Source organism: Eubalaena glacialis, chromosome 14, assembly GCF_028564815.1.
Source record: "Eubalaena glacialis isolate mEubGla1 chromosome 14, mEubGla1.1.hap2.+ XY, whole genome shotgun sequence".
In the NCBI taxonomy this organism is placed as follows: Eukaryota; Metazoa; Chordata; class Mammalia; order Artiodactyla; family Balaenidae; genus Eubalaena; species Eubalaena glacialis.
Window position 1 is genome coordinate 2,315,372 of NC_083729.1, and position 20,706 is coordinate 2,336,077.

The window sequence follows — 20,706 nt, forward strand, 5'->3', positions numbered from 1 at the left end:
TGCGTCTCTAGCACTTAGCACAGTTCCTCCCGTGGAGGGGTGTCCTCCGCAAAAAGGGCTTAAATAAATGAATGGAACGATGACCGAGTGTGCCTTCCGGCAGTCCGCAGCCGGGCAGAATTTGGGGCAGGTACTCTCCTCTCCTTGGGTTGGTTTTATTTGTGGCCCTGCTTCCGAGCAGGGACTTCCTGGGATGGCCAGCAGGCTCCATAAATCGCGTGGCTGGCTGTTGCTGTGGGATGGTTTCTCTGGGGGGTCAGCAAATTTGGAGTCATTCAGAGCATCAGTTCCAACCTATAAATCCATCGTCAGCGGGGAGCTGACATCCATTCTCCGCGGAGCGGGGCACGTAAATCAGCTATGGGCCTACCTATCTATCTATCTATCTATCTGTTTATTTATTTATTCTTGGCTGTGTTGGGTCTTCGTTTCTGTGTGAGGGCTTTCTCTAGTTGCGGCGAGCGGGGGCCACTCTTCATCGCGGTGCGCGGGCCTCTCACTGTCGCAGCCTCTCGCGTTGCGGAGCACAGGCTCCAGACGCGCAGGCTCAGTAGTTGTGGCTCACGGGCCTAGTTGCTCCGCGGCATGTGGTATCTTCCCAGACCAGGGCTCGAACCCGTGTCCCCTGCATTGGCAGGCAGATTCTCAACCACTGCGCCACCAGGGAAGCCCCCTATGGGCCTTTTTTATTTGACGTTTTGCGTGAAAAGGGCCGTGAGGATGTTCACGGAGGGCTGTCGGAGGAGGAGGATGGGGCGGAAGGCGCAACAGCACAGATAACAAGCACTGCTGTCAGCTGGGCTCTGGACTCACTGCAGGCGCCTTGCTGAGCACCGGAGAGCGAGTCCTCTCACTTTGTGTTACTCATATCGCCAGCAAACCTGTAGCGTAGGCACTACTTTTTTTTTTTTTTTTACCTTTTTCCTTTAGCCAAATTTTATTTTATATTTGTATTTTTTATGGAAGTGTAGTTGATTTACAATATTGTGTTAGTTTCAGGTGTACAGAAAACTGATTCAGTTATACATATTTTCTTCAGATTGTTTTCCATTATAAGTTATTACAAGATATTGAATATTGTTCCATGTATTATACAGTAAATCCTTGTTGCTGATCTATTCTACGTATGGTAGTTTGTATCTGTTAATCCCAAACCCATAATTTATCCTCCCCCTGCTTTCCCCTTTGGTAACCGTAGTTTGTTTTCTATGTCTGCGTCTGTTTCTGTTCTGTGTATAGATTCATGTGTATATTTCTTTTTTAGATTCCAGAGACAAGTAACCTCATGTAATATTTGTCTTTCTCTGTCTGATTTGCTACATATACACCACTTGGATCTGCGTTGCATGCACGGAGAAACAGGTTTAGGGAAGCGAGACAACTTGACCAAGGTCACACAGTGAGAAAGTGACGGAGCCAGTCCTGGAATCGTGGATGACTCAAAATAGACTCCTAAATGGTATACTGGTGTAGGTTCAAATCTCCATTTTCCCAAAAACTATAATAAAATATTTTTTGTTGGCTTATCATGGCTAGGATGCTTGATAGCTGTGTGTTCTTGGGAAGATTATACAACATCTCTGATTCTTTGTTACCTGGATATTTTGCCTGGTGATTTTGAGGATTAGGTATGAATGCATATAAAGGTCTGAGTGCAGTGCCTGACACATAGTAGGCATTCAGTAAACCATAGGCGCTACTTGGGGAAACACACCTTTGGTAGCCTTGAGCATCTTCCATCACTGAGGTAGATTTGGTTCAATTACCCTGGACCCTTGTTAAAGAGCTCTAAAGCCCGTTAAGTCCTGCCTCTCAGGGCAGGTGAATGACACGAGTCTTGAAACTGTCATCACCATCAGACAGTAACAGAAAAGCACGTTTGCTTGGTACTTCTTCGGAGATTCTTATGTGGAGTACAGGGGAAAAAGTCCAAAAGCATGCATTTAATTGCTGGAGTCATTTAATTAGGCAGGTGGTATCAGGGTTAATGAATCATTAACATGTAAAAAAGCAATTAGTTCATTGTTTCCATAATTTTATGCAATCAAGCAGAAAACTGCTTCTTAGGGTAGCTGTACCTTAATAGAATTTTGCAGAGGATAATTTCTGTTGTTTTGTTTTCAAACTAGGTCTGCAAATTCACGGTAGTTGTTGATATTCATGGCATTGACTTTGTCACTATTAGTACGCAAGTATATATAATTTTATATATAGTATGACAGTAGGGTAACAATGGATGTAGGTGTGCATTGCCACAATTCTCAATGAGCTCACTTTTTCTGGGATTCTTTCCAGAGTATCAGAGCTGTTTCTCACTTGTCATTCATTCATTCATTCTTCATTCATATTCATGAAATACATATCAAACTCCTACCATGGGTCACTCATTGTTCAGGCACTGGGAATACTTTGTTGAACATGACAAACAAGGTCCCTGCTCTCAGGAGGCTTACACTCTACAAGGAGGAATCAATAATAAGCAAGTAAATAAACACAAAAATATTAGGCAATATCAAGTGCTGTGGTGAACATACATCAAGGTGCGTGATCATCAGGGACGTCCTCTCTGAGGAGCTGGCATCCAAGTTGACTTCTTAACGCAAGAGGGAGCAAGCCGTGCAAAGATCTGGGAGAACATTCCGGGGTCAAGGTCTTGTGCTTGCGGGAACAAGCTTGGTGCTTAAAGAGCTGGAAGAAGGCAGGCATGCGGGGTGGTGTGGGGAGGAAAGAGGGCAGAGAGACAGCGGTGCCAGGCACATGGCCGCGTGGGCTCGCTGAGGAGTGGGGACCTACTGGAAGTGTGGGTCTTTCCACCACTGGGGCCTTAAGTCAGAGAGTGATCGTGTCCTGATTTGTGTTTACAAAGGCTCCTGCACTTGCTGTGAAGAAAGGACTGTGGGGGTGGGGAGATGAGTTAGGGGAGGGATGGGGAGGCTTGGCCAGCGGGGTGGCAGGAACGGGATGGCCCAGGATGCAGTTTTGAGGTAGAACTGAGAGATGGGCTGATGGCTTAGTTGTGGGTGTCAGGGAAGAGAGGACCCACCGGTGTCTCCCAGGCTTGGTAGTTGAACAAGTGGGTCTAGGGTAGTGCCATGTTCCGAGATGGGGCGTCTGGGGACGAGCAGACTGTGGCTGTGCGTAAAATTCTCTTTGGGCTGTAATCCAACTGAGATGCCGAAATCGTCTCTCTCTCCCTCCCTCCCCCCGCCCGGCCCGGATTCTGCGTGTCTGTGTGTGTTGGGAGACTCATATTTACTAGATGGTGTATTTACCGTATGTGATAGGTATGGCATTGTGCCTTTTATAAAATGTTATCTCATGAAAACCCTGCAAGGTGTATCATCCCCATTCCCAAATTAATAAATTGTAGCTCAAAGGTGAAATGCTTCTCCAAAGTCACACAGGTAGTACGGGGTTGGGCTGGAGTTTGAACCCCGGTCTGTCCGATCCCGGAGGCTGTGGCTTCTCCTCTCCCAGGCCGCCCCGCCCCCCGGATCTGGTCTCCCTCCGTGACTGAGGCGTTCCATGCTCACAGCGAGATGCTGGGGCAGGCTTCTCCACGGCGCCTCCGCCTTTCCCCTCTCACCCGCCTCGGCCCCTTCAGAAGACAAGGGAGCACAGCTCCCGGCTGCTCGCTTAGAACACAGCGCCGGGAAGCGTGCGCCGCCCACGCCTGCGGCCTCTGTGAGCGGGCTGCGCGGCTTGCGCCTGCGCCCGCGGTGAGCCCCGAGGATGCTGGCTGGGCGTTATTCTCGGGGAAGGAACCGCTGTCAGTGACTTCGACTCAACGTGGGATAATTCAGTGGAACTGCGCCAACATTAGAGGTTGGCTGGCCTGTCTGTGTGTGACCGGGCGGCCTGGCGGGTCAGGAAGGTGCAGGGAGGCCGGTGGGAGGCCCGGGCGGAAGCCCTCTGCCGCGGGGCCCTCCCTTCCAGGCCAGGGGCAGGGGCCAGGCCAGCCCTGACGTGAGGACGGGGGACACGGGGCTGGCGGGGGGCAGGCCTCGGGGACTCTTTCCTGCCTGGGTGTCTGGGCCCCGGTGGGCGTGAGGCCGAAGTCGAATGGGGCCCCAGAGCTGGCTCAGCGCCTCAGGTTGGCTTCACAGAAAAGAGAAGAGAAGGGTCGGAACACGCTGGGCAGGCGTTCTCGCCTGCCAGGACATCCTGGCTTGAACCCCACGGCCTGCATTAGAAGCCCCCGTCCCGTCTCGGGGCCCCAGCGGAGGTGGCCCAGGCTGTGGGGGCATCCTCAGCGTGAGCCACACGGCCCCGTGCTGGGCGCCTTCAGCGGGGACCTCGCCGCCCCCTGGGCCACACAGCCCTTCAGCGCAGCCGCCCGCATCGCCCGGGCTGGACTCCTGGCCACCGCCCGGCACGGAGCCCAGCGCTCCCGGTCCCCTCCCGGGTCCCCCCTGCGGTCTCTTAGCGAGGCTGCCCCACCTTTACCTGGGTTTTGGGTCGAATGCTGTGCCTACTGTTGGTATTTAACAAGCGTTTGTTAGCTTGAACTGACTTCTGAGGCTTTTTTTTCTCTTTTTTTCAGATCAGGCCGGTGGTACATTGTGACATAAACGTGCCTTCCAGGTGGCAAACGTTCCATCGTTTATCCCGACAAATCAAGTGAGTACAGCGGGGTGGTGGGGTGAGAAACCGCCGCTTGTCGAGCTCCTTGAAGACGTTACGCCCCCTTCTCCCCCCTCCTCATCCTCCCCCTTCTCTCTCTGACGCTCACCCTTCCTCCCGGGAGCCTTCTGTATGATTCAGCCTTTCAGGTGCTGCATGTTCTTCCCTCGTGAACCTTGATTTTGGAGAAGCAATGCCGTTGCCCTGCCGCGGCTGCCACTTCACGTGGGGTGGAAATGCACAGCTTAGTCTTAGCTTTTTATTTATTTTTGGTAACCTAGCCATTGCAGCTGCTGGATGGTGAAAGGAAATGTAGAAGTTATGTTCCCACCCTGAGCTCTTACTGCCAAAGCCCCTTGGGGTGACACACGCCCTGGTCAAGGTTGCCTGAGGGCTGGCTGCCCCGGGAAGCGGCTGGTGGGGCGGGTGTAGAGGTGCCAGGGGACTCTGTCCCGGTTAATCGGGACCCCTCTGTGGGCCGGCCTGCGCTATGCTTGGGGTTGTAGAAAGAGAACACACTTGACTCAGGTCAAACATTGGTTCAAATCCCCCTTTTCACCTTGTCGGCTTTGTGACCTGCACACGCTTCCTCTCTCTGAATTGGCGTCCTCATTTGTAAACAGGATGGTGACATGCACCTGCGAAGTCCCAGGAAACCCCGCCCAGTGCTCGTTAAGGGGCAGGAATTCTCCAAATGGCAGCCATTTCCTCCCAATGCTTCATATGTTGTGCCGTTTTGGTATTTTAGGGATGAAAATCCCTGACTTGAAGTTCCAGAGGGCACCTTCCCCTTACGCGGTTCTGTCCCCAACGGAAGGCATTTCAGGAGTTTCCAGGGCCCTGGCTCTGTGTCTGAGGGGCGGCAGCAACGAGCCAGTCCCAGCCTTGGGTAGCAGAGAGCCCACATTCCGACGAGTCGTCCTGCACGCCCCTGCTGACCAGCCAAGGGCTGGGGGCCCAGGAGGCTGGGAACCCACTGCCAGACACAGTGGAGCCCAGGCTGGGAAGCCCAAGGACGGAGCAAGCATGACCTGCTTATTAGCTACGCTGTTCCTTTCACTTACCTTCCAAAACCCAACCGTCATTTCTTTAAAATACTTTTCCTTAGGCCTCTGCAAGGGAGCCACTCACACGTCTGAGATCCTTCCACTGTGCCTTTTATACGTCTGAGAGCTGTTCTGAAATCATGAGAGACACAGTATTTCTAAATTTTATGAAGGACATCTCTTTCTGGAGAATGGATAGAAATCTCAGGGAACATTATTGGCTTATGGGTCCTTTCTGGCAAAGACACGTATCACTAGACATACATTTTTTGGGGGGAGCCTGACCCACGCTGTCAATGGTTCTCACTTATTTTGACAGACTTTTCTGTTGTAAACCAGTTATTCTTAAGGCATGTGCTCTATTCTTTATATGGTGTGCTAGAAACTCCACTAGATGGACCCAAATATCCGTCCAAATGCAAGGCCTTTTCTCCCAAGGGAAGACCTGATCATGTTTGCTTGGAGACCTTGTAACTTAAAAACAAACAGAAAATAGTTACGATGGCTTTCAGAGTTTTTGACGTTCAAGGTGAAAGGTGTTTTGACCCTTCCCGGTAAGCCGGGAGCTGGGGTAGAGGGAGTGGGGGGTTGCTGAGTGTGAGTTCTGTAGCAGCTGGATGGTGGAGAGAGAAGCTGTTTCCCCTGACTGTCTGCGTATCCTCAGAATTCAGCTGGTCGAGACCACGTTCAGGAGAAGCCGCCAGCCTGGAGGTGGAGGCTCAGGTCTGTGCCCTGGTCTGTCATTAACTAAGCTGTGTGCTACGGTAAGTGGCATCCACTGCCACTACCACCACCGTCACTGCGTCACCTGGCAAAATCCATTCCTAGATCCAAGTGCTGTTTCCTACTTTGAAAAATTCAAAACATTTCCTATTTAAAAAATTTAAAGTATGTCTTACTTAAAATATTTAAAATATTACCTATTAAAAATTAATGAGCACATTGGGAGGTGTATTGGCAAAGTTGTTTTATGCCTTTAACCTCTCTTATTTCAAAGTAATTTTTAAAAATTAACTATTTTTTATGGCCAGAGTAACTTATACCCATGGTAAATATATCATTTTAAAAGGTATACATTAAAAGTAAATCTTCTGCCCACTTTATATCCCCAGAGGCAACTGTTAAAAGTTTCTGGAGTGTCCTTGTAAGACAGGCTTTGCATATTCAAGGATTTAGAGGCGTATGTATGCTGCAAGCGTTGCTGTGTATCTTCCTTTTTCTTTCACCACAGAATTTAATATGGTTTCTTATTAGCACATATAGATATGTTGTGCTTTTAAAAATGGCCACCTAGTATTACAAAAGTGGTCTGTACATAATTAACAATGATGGGCTTTCACTGTGTGTCCAGGGGCTGTGCGTGTCCATTACCTCTCTGTCACAGACTTTGTAGGGAAACAATCTTTGTGTGTATTTCTTGGGGTTGGTCATCCATCTACCTGGATCGTCAGGTGGAAGACGGGCTGCCTGATGCTGAAACAGCACAGACCTAAAATCTGGCAGAGCGAGAAGGGTCTAGTTCATTCTCCAGCTCAACCGCAAAAACCCCATAGGGATGTGTTAAGTCCATCACTCCCTCTAAACTTGAAATTTCCTGATTTCTTTATTGTTAACATTTCTTTCTTTATCGTTAACAATTTAAAAAATCCTTTCCTCCGTATTTACATGCTTAGTATAAAAAAGTGGACATCTAGAAATGTGTTAAGAATAAAATAAAAATCACTCGTTATCCTTCTCCTCAGAGACAGCGACTGTTACCTTTGAGGGACGCTTACTTTTAGTTCTCTCTGTACTTGCTGTTGTGTTTTTTTACAGCATTAATTGTATTTGATCATTTTCCCCCTAAATACAAATTCTGCATAAACAATTTTAAATGGCTGCATTAGTTATTATTGTATGGCTGTGCTATGATTTATTTAACCATTCCTCTGCACTTGGACATTTAGGTTGTTTTTATATTTTGGTTTTTGTAAATACAGGCATACTTTCTACTTTGTTTTATTGCGCTCCGCTTTCTTGTGTTTTGCAGATAATGCTTTTTTTCTTTTACAAATTGAAGGTTTGTGGCCGCCCTCTGTTGTCAGATGATAGTAAACATTTTTTTTTAGCAATAAAGTATTTTAAATTAACGTACATACATTGTTTTTATAGACTACAGTATAGTGTAAACGTAACTTCTCTATGCACTGAGAAACCAAAAACTTTGTGTGACTCGCTTTGTTGCTGTGGTCTGGGGCCAAACCCGCGATGTCTCTGAGGTTTGCCTGTGACCCTGCGAGAGACATTTTCACAGGTTCACATATACGTGCCCACATTTCCGTGGGTTGGATTTCAGGGAGTGGACAGACTGTGTCAGTGGCTCCTGGTCCCACACGTCTCCGTGTCTGTGTCCCCAAGTTGCCCTTCAGGAAGATCTCACTTTTACCCACGTCAACCGTATATATATGTGTGTGTATCAGCCTGCGAGGGCTGCCAGAATCTGTGGGGGACACAGTTCAGTCCATAGCAGTGTGCTTATTTCCCTGCACTCAGCGTGAGAATCTGTATTAAATATCTTAAAAATGTAGACAAAAACACAACATGGCCTTGTCTCAACATTTATTTCTTGTATTATTAGCCGTCTGTGTTTAGAGAGACTTTTGGCGTGCACCATTTAGGAACACGGGTAGGTGGAAACCTTGCAGCAAATCTTCAGGGTAGCGGTAACATCACAGACGAGCTATGCTACAACTTGCACAGAATGCCCCTTTCGAGGTTTGTTTTGGGGCAGAGCCTTTAAGTATGGAAAAAGGTGGCCTCTGGGGTGATGGCAAGCCTCCTTCCACAGAGCCTTAGCTGAGAAACCTGATTCTTTTTGTTGTGCACAAACGTGTTGACTTAAAATTTATATTTACTCTGAAACAAGAGATGTATTTCTCCAATTATAAATTATTTACATTTAAGGAAAAACAACAACAATAAAACAACAGTAATCATAAATAACAAAGTAACAGATTGAAAGCCAGCACCTTAAAGTTGAACTCCTGTATTGTTAAATGCTATCCATGACTTTTAGACTTAAAGAAATAGCCTCATATTTTACAATATTTTAATAAGAGTTTCAAACTGTTGCTAAGTGGCTTTGACTCTAACAGCAGAGAACTAGCAGCTTTGCCCTGGGTTTTGTGCGGACCCCAGCCGTGTCTCCAGCCCCAGCCCATAGAAATAAGAAAACAAACCCACCAGGACCACAGGGAAGCTGCCTTAAACTGGGAGAGTGAAACCAGCGGTTTCTATTATCCTTCCGGAGGATTGCACGTTATTTCCTCCGGGACACCCTCTTGGCTCCGCGGAGGGGACAGTAGCTGCATTTTTAACGCCAGATTTCCCCGTTTGTTTTCCAAATGGACACAGTTCGCTTCCATGTTACCCGTTGTCACGGAGGCGTACTTTTTAAAGAGTAGAGTTTAGTCCTGTTCATCGGGGTGTCTTCTCTCCCATGAGGCCGTGTCGCCAGCGCTTCTGGCCCCCCCTGGCTCTGAGCACTAGGGGGCTCGGGGGCTGTCCTCCGTGGGGTGGCGTGTGGGCCACCAGGGGCTGCTCAGGGCTCTGTAATTGGGTATCTTTCGCAGATTCCCAGTGTTTTCCCCCAAAGTGTGAGGCCCTAACGAAGGCTTTTCCTTTGGTTCCTGCAGTGTTTTCACAGATGGAAGATTATTTATTCCACCTGTAAAGATTGTTATACCCAAATTCAGCCTGACGGAGTGGAACTGAGTGCTGGCCACGATCGGAGAGAAGGTCTTTCCTCTGGGAGGCGTTTGGAAGTAAGGCTCTGGCCCAGCTCTGGGGACCCGGAAGGAGGGCTCGTTCTGTGCTTTTCAGGGAGAATTTCCTGCCCGGCCAGCAGGGTCTGAAATGATTCCTCGTGAGCTCTGATTTCATTTCTTCAGGCAGACAATAGTTCTGCAGTCTTTGGGCCGTGCTTATTTTTAACAAATTCATTCATTCATTCATTCATTCATTCATTCAACAAAGTTTAGCGAGCATCTGCCTCACCCTCGGCGTGGTGAATACAGCTAACAAGGCTGAGATGTGGTCGCCCCAGTCCCCCGGGTCCCCCGTGCCCCTGCCGGGTGGCCAGTGATTAACATTCAGTGAGATGCTCACGTGATGTCATGAGGCCTCTTGGGCAGGAGAATTCGGGGAGCCATGCAAGGGAACTGGTGTCCGAGTGGTGACGGGACCCGTCACGGGGGGATGGAGCCCTTGGATGGAGGAGGTGGTGTGCTGCACTGGCCAAGCAGTGTTGGGGGCCCCACTGGCCTGGACCCGGAATTTGCAGTGGGACACGCTGCAGGGCTGTGGTTTCCTCTTGACGCTCGGCAGCCTGGGACGAGGGAGGGGAAGATGGATACACTTGTCCCTGGCCGAGGGTGGGAAGGACCAGCAGGGGAGGGGTTCGGTGTGCAAGTGACTGTAGGGATGGCCCGGTGGTCTCAGACCCCGGCCTGGTGGTTGGAGGAGGGCGGGAGGGAGGGAGTGGAGAGCGGCAAGGCTGCAGGCTGTAGCGGGAGGTGAAGAAGACCTGGCCTTGGGAACACACGGGGTGACGAGAAGGCCCGGGTCTCGCCACGGGAGTGGGTGGGAAAGCGCAGGAGGACACAGACCTTTAAAGCTGAGCAGTCGGGTGATGTGCAGTGAGGCCGAAGGACCATTAGAAGCGTCGTCCTTACGGACAGTGGTGGTCCCAGGCGGCTGGCGCTGGGGAGGAAGAGCCAAAGCATTCAGTCCCTTCTCACTTCTGTGTCAATTAACTCTTTCTCGGGGGTGAATTAAAACATAAAAGATCTATTGACAGTCAAGAGTTGTGATACCAGCAATGAAAGCGGATGTGTCTACTAGTGAGCAGGACATAACTGTTGGGACATTTGGAGCAATGGGATACTCGCTAGCCTAGTGAGGGTGGTGAATAACAGTGAACACCAATGTTCCAGGAAGACAGCTGTTTACGTAGTAAAAAGTACTGTAAGTGCCCAAGTGACTTCAGGATGCAGTTGTAAATATTAGTGTTTTATCCTTAAAGAAATAGGGGCAGTTGTCTGGAGCACATAGACTCGTGCATGTTTTTGGAAGAAGCCAGAAACAGCAGTGGAATTAATCATAAGTATCACGTATAAAATCACAAGTATCACATAGTGCTGAAAGGAAGAGATAAAATCTTCGTAAGGGAGAAGCAAGCAAGGAAATAGGATATTTAGAGGGAAAATAGGACACTAGATCAATAAGCTTATTTCTTTTTTTCCCTGGGCTTAAATTAGTTCTCTGTGGCTGAGTTTAGAAAAAGTACAGAGCTTGGAAATAAAAGAAATGCTTAGAAAGTACAAATTTTCAATAGTAAGCTTGAAAGAGTGATGTAATATGCACATTACATGTTTTTTTTTTTGTTATCAACGTACATGTTATCTTTGAACGGAGCCTACAGCTGATAGTCAACATATGTTTGAAAAGTCATTTGTATTTATCTGTACTTATCATTCCTTAGATAATGTTAATATGCTTCAGTGGAGGTTTCTACTATACCTTTTTCTTGTGTCCGTTAGAGACTTAGCCAAGTTCTCAGTGGTATTAAAATTAGTTGATTTATTGGATAGTTTTGAACTTTCTGGGATATATATATATTCCAGAGAAACCGTTAAGATTCTGTGTGGGTCTCTGTGTGAGAGATTATTGCTGATCTCGGTGTTAGAAAAATATGCTTTTCACAGACGTGTGTTGCGTGCTGATTGCATGGTGGGCACCACGCCGCACATGGGAGGCCCAGCCTGGTCCGCTCACCACCGTTGAGCTTGTGGCCCCACAGAGAAGGCAGAATCAAACAGAATCACAGTGGAGGGCAGAGTGTGTAGGAGAGGAGCACACCCAGGCGTGGAGCCCAGTCTAGGAATAGCCCAGAAGAAGAGGTTCGCCTTGAGAACGGCGGATGAGTAGAGGTCAGGGTGTGCTGGGCTTGGGAGGAGGTGCTGGTGCACCCCTGAAAGCGGGCACCCCCCAGATCTGCACCCCGGGTGCTTCTCTCGCCTCACGCTGGTCCAGCCCTGGTTGGGAAATGCAGTGCTATGGGTGATGCCTGGCCGTGAGGCTGGCCAGACGCGGTTCCGGAAAGGAGAGGCGTTAGCACGGGGAGGAATTGAGGAGGAAAGAGGGTGAATTTCCCATGTCCCGCAGCCCTGGGCTCTGTCCACCTGGCAGAGCTCTCTACCTGCTGGAAGAGAAGGGTGGTGAGCGGTCCCTGCCAAGTTCTGAGACTCTGATATACAACCATTTCCACCCTCAAGGTTTGATTCAATCCACATTTGTCGGGCACAGGTTGGGCAGTGTTGGTGAACCTAAACTCTTCTCTCTGCTTTTTCACCATCTGTGGACTCTTCCAGTTGCAGGTCTTCCCTCTTTCTTTCATTCTGTGACACGAATCTTCATTATTTCTACCCGTATTTCTTCCTTTCTACTCCTAATTTAACTTATTTTGGGGATTCTTATTATCTGGTTGATGGCACTTCTACTCATTTTTATTTCTTAACTTCTATATGTTCTGTTATCATTCCCTGCTGCTTCCTGGGAGAGTTCCTCTATTTTATCTTCCAAACAGTAATTTGTGCTTCTTTCTTTATCTCTTATTTCCCTTATTTCTTTTGTAACGTTTTCCACGTTTATGTTAAGTTCCTGGTCCATGTGTCCCAGCAGTTCTGCTTCCGGTGGAGTCTCCCAAGGCCCCACCCCCGGCGCCTTGCGGTCCAGCCCCCAGCACCCGAGCTCCGGGGGGGAGGCTGTCCTCGAGGCCGCAGCCAGTCAGTCCTGCCGCCTCCCTGGGCCCCTCACTGCCGAGGGCGTCTGCAGCTCCCTGACTTGCTCCTGGGGACGCGCGTGCCAGCTGGGAGCCCTCCAGGGATGGGCACCGATTGTCCCAAGGTGACAACAGGAGAAGAAGGAAGTTCCAAGCCCTGCTTCTCACCTGCAAGCCCTGTGTTCCACTCCCTGGGGCGTCTCACAGTTGTCCCCTGTCTGGAAGTTCTTCATCTTGGTCCTACAGGGTGACCCGAGGCAGCAGGTCCAGGAGCTGCCCTTGTTAGAAACGGATGCTCAGGCCTCATTTTAGACTCACTGAATCAGAAACTGCGGGGCGGGGGCCCAGCGCTGTGTGTGAGCCAGCCATCTGGTGGTTCCCTGCTGGCTGAGGTTGGGGGATGCTCAGGGGAGGGAGGTTTGAGTCCTGTGGTTCCCACCTGTTCCAGGTGCCCTGCATCCTTCTCTCCTCTCCCTTCCTGTGCTCACTGCTGTCATTTGTGAGCACCTCGTACACCCTGCGATAGCTCTGCATCTCCTCCCCCAGGTGAGGTGCTTTTCCTCCACCACATCCCACCCACGATGGCCAGCCGCCTGTTGCTAAAACACAGTGCTTACCCCACACTTCCATGCAAATCCCCACTCACTCCGACTAAATCGATGATAAGCTCCTCCCCCTAGAATTCCAGGCTCTGGGATTCAACGTTCAGGTTCCATGTCTGCATTTCACCCTTCGGTGACAGTCAATCCCCCGTGTTCTGGCTTTTTGCAGGGGCCCCTTCTGCTGCCCCAAAGGCTTCATCCCATCTTCACATGAGGAACTTCTGCCTACCCTTGTGCATTTCACCTTAGTGAAGCCTACAGTTGCCTTTAATCTTTCCCCTCTTAGAACGCCGACACTTTGCCCTTTTCTGGTCATACTTGCCTTTATAGGCTTTTGTATACTTCTTGACTTTGGGGAAGCAGTGGCTTTCTTATTCATATTTTTTACGCAAGGCCATGCCTACCTCATTGTATGGTGCCTAACAGATGCTCAGCATTGAATGAATTGAATATTTTCTTAAATACATGAATTATGAATTAATACATGCCAAAAAAGAGTGCAGAATAAAACATAGACAAATATTAGTCTTTTTGTGCTTATAAAAAGGCATATTATTTGCTAATAAATGCCGGGTTGTTTTCCAAGTATTGTTACAACAATATAAGCCAATTTGTATTAATTTTAACTGTTATTAGTTAAAATTAATTGAACACCAACCAACAGCTTAAAATGTTCTCAGGGCCCTCTGAATACTTGTACGTAATTAAAGATATACTTTAATTAAAAAATCTAAAAATGGAAAGTGAGCCTAACCCTGGTAGAGCCGCTCCCGCAGGGCTCCGTTAGCCCGTTTGGGTTACGTTTGCTCTCGGAGCATCAGCTGTCCTGTGGTCCACACACCAGTCGCGTTATGTACCGGTGCCCCCAGCCCGATGTCAGGGCTCTTAAGTCTCCAGCTCATTCTTTCTGTCTTTACTCACAGATTATTTACAATGAATGGGCATCTTCTGGACAACTCAGAGGATTTGCAAGACAACCATTTTTACGTTGCGGCAGGACTGGAGGCCTTCAAGTATTTCCCTTATTGGAAGTCCCCAGAGGTCCCCAGCGAAGTCCAACAGTGAGCACATTTCATTCCCTCCCTTCCTGCTTGGTAAAATTTGCCTTTCCCCCCAGCTCCTCTCCCAAATATGGTCAGTTTAGGTATCTGCTATTTTTCTGTAGTGAAACTTGATATTATCATTTTATATATGATGCAGTTTTTTTTTTTAAAAATATTTTCTTGGCTGTGCCGTGCGGCATGTGGGATCTTAGTTCCCTAACCAGGGATCGAACCCGTGCCCCCTGCATTGGAAGTGCGGAGTGTTAACCACTGGACTGCCAGGGAAGTCCCTATGAGGCAGTTTTGAATTTTCAAAATCTTTGGCATGGAGGAACCACTGCTGTTGGATAGAGTCACAAGGAAAGTGAGATCCCGTTTTGAGTCTTTCTCCGGGGTTCCTGGGGTCTCAGAGGTCAAGAGTCTAAATGTACAGGATAGAGCTGGCCCCAGGCCACGGTCATGGTAGCCCACGCTCCATCTGGCACAGTTTCGTTTTCTTAATTCAACTTGCTTTTCCTTATCTAAAACAGAGTGTGTGCAGGCTGGCAGTCTCTCCTGGTGAACAAAGCAGTGATTTTTATAGTAGGTCCTGGACCCGCGTAACAGGGCACACCCCGGTGTGTGCATCTGTGGATGCGAAGGAATGGCCGGGAGGAAGATGAGACGGTGGGGACTCTTGTCCTGCCCCCTGAGATAATGCGATGACTGTCCCCGCACTCTCCGGCTTGCAGCTAGGATAGGGCAGGCGAGCACCAGTAGTGAAGGCACAGTGCTGTCCTGTAGGCTCAGGCCTGGGGGGCGCCCGGGGGTTTTTCCCTGAGGTAGAAGAGCCCAGCGTTTGCGCTCTGAGTTGCGTCCTGTGTCCTGCACTGATGCTTACAAGGACAGAGCAGACTCTGTATGTGCAGAGAGCCCTTCTCATGGCTCCCGGTCCTTGAAGTCACGAGATGAGGTGGTCTGGTTACATTCCCAGGGCAGAATTACCCTTGACACCTCCTTGATTTTCAGTGTCTCACCCACCTTGCTTTTCAGGGTGTATCTGTATGAAAAACCTCAGTATTCCCAACTCCACATATCCGTAGGTCTGTAGAGTCCAAATCCCTTCCTCACTTTCCTGATGTGCTGGCCAGATACAGACACCTGTTTGTGAGTCCAGGGCTCTCGGGGCCACAGCTCCAGATGAGCTCCTGAGTGTCTGATGCCGGCTGTCAGGGCTGGACCAGGCTCAGCGGAGGGGCGGGAGGAAGGCTGACCTGCAGGACTGAAGTTCTGAGGTACACACTGATCCAGCTCCTCAGTTTTGGTCCCAGATGAAGGCCCCGGGATTAGGGTTGTGGCTGGGCTTGTTGCCTCTGGGTCAGCCGAGAAGGCAGGCGTGGGGCATGGGAGGATAGGCCGGTGGCCAGCAGATGCGCTCTGCCAGGGGCCAGGCCTTGAGCTGCGCGGGACCCTGCCGTCCCCACTTTTCCAGCGCTGGGGTGTCGGGCACTCGGGGGCGTGTACACACGAGCCCGAGTGTTCCTTCACTCGACGGTCGGTACAGTTTTTAAGGCGGGCACCGAGCACTGCTCCCCATCTCCAGGTCTTGCTGAGACAGGCCAGCCTGTGAGATTTCGCCCCCTTGGCTCCTTAGCCCCCGGGGGTGCGTTTGACCCACACTAATGTCGGGGCTCTTTGAGGGCTTGCAGGAGCCCTCCCTGTCGGGCTTCTCTGTTGTGCTCTTATGGTCACTGTGCTGAGAACGAGGTGTCAGTTTTCATCTCGCTGTGGGGCAGGCAGGTGGCTTCAGCCTTGCAGGTGGTAGGCCTTCACTCCACCCTGAGGTGCCCCGCAGGAGCTCTGCTTGCGTTTGGGAGACTTGAGACGCCACCGGGGGAACAGTGTCTGGGGGACCTTATGCCTATTTTGGCTCCTACGCTCTTAGGTTTTCTACTCTAAGGCTCCCTTTGTCCTGTTGACAGATGGTGACCCCCCCCCCCAGCAGTGTGATATGCAGGCAGATGCTTAGGTTAGGGTCCTGCCCGCGTGCCTGGTGAGCGTGGATATTGCCTGACTTTATGGACATGTTAGTCCGTTGCTGACGGTCCTGACAGCATGGTGGGTGGAGATACGGTGGGGCTGTCGGACTGAGTTGAACGGTTCTCTCTATTCTGTGTCCGCTGCCCCCCGCACGAGTTCCTTTGCCTTTCAGTGTGTTTTGTTTCTTCCTGTCGTCTGTTCATGTGTTGAACCCTGACCTGAATCTGCTGGTTGCTTAAATAGCTTTCTCCCTCGCCAAAGAGGTTGGGCTTGGCATGAGCAGGGTCGGTAAGAGACTGAGGTCCAGTCACCACACGGGAAGTGGAGCAAGCAGGTGCTGGTCTGCTGGGGACCCACGTCGGGGAGGCCTTTCCAAACGTGCACAGCGGAGGTTGGAGTCGCTAAAGAATCAGAAACAGCACGTGGACCTGCGTGGCCGTCGGGCGCAGAAGGAGAACGAGAGCTCTGCGGCGGGGTAGAAAGAGGACGGACCGGGTTTGGGTGGGATTGTGGTCTCAGCTCTTCTGCAGATCAGCTGCGGGGCATTGAGTAAACCCTCATGTCCGGAGCCCGGGTTCTTTACCAGCCCCGGGGGAGCAGTAACGCTTGTTCTGCATGTCATCGCGAGGGCTGTGTGACGAAACTGTGTTTGCAAACGTGATTACTCCACCGTCAAAAACTTAAAAATGTTAGGGTTCCCCTCCTCGCCGCCCCAAGATCATATAGAAGCTTTGGGGCAGAGGTGCCTGTAAACGCACGGCCTTAGGCCAGACGCCCGCCCTGCCCCCTGCCCCCCGTAAGTGAGGAGCCATTGGATTTTCAAGGGTTTCAGGGAAGAGCCAGGACCCAGGAGGCTCCAGTTGGGAGCCCTTGGGGACCAGTCCACTCTGGCCAAAGGGGTGGGCGCTCATGGCACAAGCATGGCTTCCCAGGCATCGGGGGTGTGTTCAAGGGCCAGCTGGGGTCCACTTCACCCACCCCCCCCACCCACCTACTAGCCCCAGACCTGCCCTCCAGCACCTACACTTGAACCTCTTCCCGTTGTCACAGTCTTTGCCATTTGCACACCACAATCACACACACCGGATTACCTCTCCTTTTCTTTGTTAAGAAACGCGTTTTTTAAACCTTATTGTGGGTTTGACCTGTGAGAAATGTTTTTATAATGCAAAAGCACGTGTCAGCTACACTGGAGCCTGAGCCAAAAGGAAAAATCGATAATACTCATCCTGCCTTCATTTAAAATTTTTATATTTTGTTCATCGTGCATTACTTTTTGCATTTTGATTTTTCAAGTGCTGCATGCAAGTCGTGTTTATCTTGATGACCGGCTTGTTTGGTGCCCCCTTAAACTTTGCACCCAAGGCCAGTGTCTCACCTACCTCTCTTAGCCCCTTCCCTGCATCATCATTTAAATAAAGCTTTAAAATACTAAAAAAAAAAAAAAAAAGATTTCAGGGAAGGAAAGTGAACAGACTTCCTTGGGGCCCTTTCTCCTGAGCCTGGGAGCCGCTGTGGATGTGGGCTTGTGTCCTCTGGGGACAGAAAGCTCCTTCCTCGTGGTTGGTGCCTCCTGAGGCTGACGCAGCAGTCGACATTTTTGTTCAGATGTTTTTGGCTGGGCTTCACACATTTCAAGCTTGACTCTCTTTTGTTTTTCAGAAAGTACACAGACATTGAGAAGTATTCACGAAGAAAGAAAAAAGTGAGTACTTGTTAGGAAGGGATGATGACAGCCGTGGTTGACCCTGGTGTCTTTTGTACGGCTGATTCATTGTGTTGTGCGGTGGAGGCCAACACAATATTGTAAAGCAGCCACACTCCAATAACAATTAATTAAAAAAAACAAAGGACACACAACAGGCCGGCCCCGCCGTTGTAGAACAAGCTTCTCAGCACAGGCTTACTCCTGTGAACGGGCCGAACAAGGCATCAGGTGTACCTTGGAGCTCAGAGTCTAGGGCTGGGAGGCACACGGAGGTGTTAGTGATGCAACACAGTGAGTGTGGGGATAAAAGGACACACAGGTCTTCTGGCACTGGAGGAGCCAAAGGCCTGGCGGGAGCTGGGGGGAGATGTCAGGCAGACTTGGCAACTGGAGGAAGGCACAGAGGGTGTACTTGTGCTCGTCTGCACACACGACCTGATACTGCAGCACAGAGCACAGGCCCGAGCAAGACAGGTAGAAGCCAGACCTTGGCGGCTCCGACGGGCCCTCATCACCTGTTTACATGATGAAAACGTCCCAAACCAGCTTATAGAATCAGTACTTGAGCGGCTCTACCGCGTGAATATTCATTCAACAAAGCTGTTGAATGCCTACCATCTCCTTCCCGGTTTTCTAGTCCTGTCCTTCTGGAACTCACCGGCCTCGAGGCTCTCCAGGGTATCGATCTGTTCTTTTCCAATATCTGGCAGCCAGCCTTTGGGTTTGCTTTCCTCCAGTTGCAGCCCAGATTTCTTACCCACCATGTATCACCTTCCTGCAAGGAGCTCTGGCTTCCTTACCCCTAGGGGCCACCTTGCCTTCGCCTGGTGAAAGCCTGGCCTTGGAGCCCAGCCCCTCGCTGTGTCTGCACTTGCCCTGAAGGAGCTCAGAGACCCTGCAGGGGATACCACAGCTGACCTGACCCTCTTCACACCGGATTCATGGCCACAATCCTCACCCAGCCGGCCTGCACCTAAAAAGCCTCACTGCTAAAAAAAATACTTTTCTGAATAAGTTTTGCTAAATGTTGTTAGGGATTTTTGCACGTCTGTTTGTAAGTGAGACTAGCTTAGAATACCTCTTTCTCTTGTTGTCTGGCTTTTGGTGTCAAGGTTTTTCTGAATGGACTATTGTTATTTTGGTAGCTTCTTGAGCTCAATGATCATTTTATTTATTCTTGATTTTCTCTAAGGATTGCATTTAGTGTTAAGTGTTTGTTGGATGAATGAATGAGAATCACTGAGAACACAAGAATGACAGACATGATTCTGCCCTTGGGGTGCACTCCATCTCGTGCGGACGGACACGTGGACTTACGTCATGACACAGAGTTTGTATAAATGGGTCACGTGCATAGGATGATGGTTTGTAGGATGCGGAGTGACCAACACGTGGAGCTCAGCACAAAGGTGCAGGTCGTGGAGTGTGGTTCAGAGAAGGGGCAGGTAATCCCGGAAGGGGGAACGCCTGCAGGAACGCACGGGAATCGAGTCCCGCACAGTTAGTCTTTTCTGCCTTCCCCAGTGTTCTCATGAATTTTGAATGATGACTGTTACGTAGCGTGAACAGTGCAAGCTTGAAATCCCGTACTTTGATGGTTTTGGAAGCCTCTGAGCACACAGATAATTGAATCCATCTGCTGTAGCGCGGGTTTATCACTACCTGCTTGTGTTATGTCCTCGTTTCATTGTGTTGTTGTTGTGACTTTGGCTCCTTATAGGTAGGGATGTAATTTTCTTTTCATTATATGTTTAAAATTGGTCTAAAATTTGAGCATGTTTGTTCCGATATTGTCTGCATTTCCTTTTCTCTTCTGGAAATCTATCACTGGACAATTAATGGGTTTTGATGATGATATTTAATACTTTGGGGTCTTTAACAGAATGATCACAAACATGGCATAAACTGCAGTGTAAAAATGTGTTATTTCAGAAAGATTAGATCTATCACTGAAATTCTACTATGAAGTCAGTGTGACAAGAGCATATAGCAGGCATAGCAAGCACATTTTGTTCTAGAAAACGGAAAGTCCTAGAAGAAAACAAAGGGCATTGACTTAACAAAGGTTGGTGTACAGATACCTGTCAAGGGCTTTACGGTATCCGTCGTCCCTTATGTAAAGGCCTGTATGGTACGTGGATCTCAGAACTGAGTCCTGAAGGAATCCTTGCCCCATTTGAGGAGTGGGTTGCGTTGCTGAGAATGGAAACTACTCCACATGCCAGGCTCCTTTGTTTGGCTGCAGAAGCCTGGATTTTAGGATTAGTCACGGCAACTATATTACGATACATATATTTGTTCCTTTATTTACTTGTTCCCAATTTTCCACTTCTAACTTATTAGACTTTTATCTATTTTCTGTGTGAACCACCTCAGCATCCTTTTGGAAAGTGGGGGGAGGAAATTTAAAAACCCGCCTGGAGACCCAGGACTGCCCCTTGATGGGGACATTGCCCTGCAGCATGTGAGGGGCTGTCGTGGACCCTTGGTCATCTTCCCATTCTGAGGCTGTTAGGTGGGCAGAGTAGCAGCTCTCTGTAAGATCGAGTGCTGAGTTTTCTTTTAAAAATTAAGTATTTTAAAACATTTTTAAAATTGAAGTGTAGTTGATTTACAGTGTTGTGTTGCTTTCATGTATATAGCAAAGTGATTCAGTTATACATATATATATATACATGTATATTCTTTTTCAGATTATTTTCCGTTATAGGTTATTACAAGATATTGAGTATAATTCCCTGTGCTACACAGTAGGTCCTTGTTGTTTACCTATTATATATATAGTAGCGTGTATATGTTAATCCCAAACCCCTAATTTATCTCCGCCGCTCACTCACTATCCTCT

The 20,706-nt window shown here is 49.2% G+C and overlaps 1 protein-coding gene across 1 annotated transcript in view; it reads left to right on the plus strand.

Annotated features, from left to right (window-relative positions):
- The window catches only part of ALLC (allantoicase), a 136,602-nt gene that overhangs the window by 48,443 nt on the left and 67,453 nt on the right, over window positions 1-20,706 (plus strand). Inside the window, 4 exon segments of the mRNA XM_061168662.1 lie at window positions 4,544-4,620; window positions 9,344-9,472; window positions 14,015-14,152; window positions 17,816-17,858. Of these exon segments, the coding sequence (XP_061024645.1) occupies window positions 4,544-4,620; window positions 9,344-9,472; window positions 14,015-14,152; window positions 17,816-17,858 (387 nt within the window).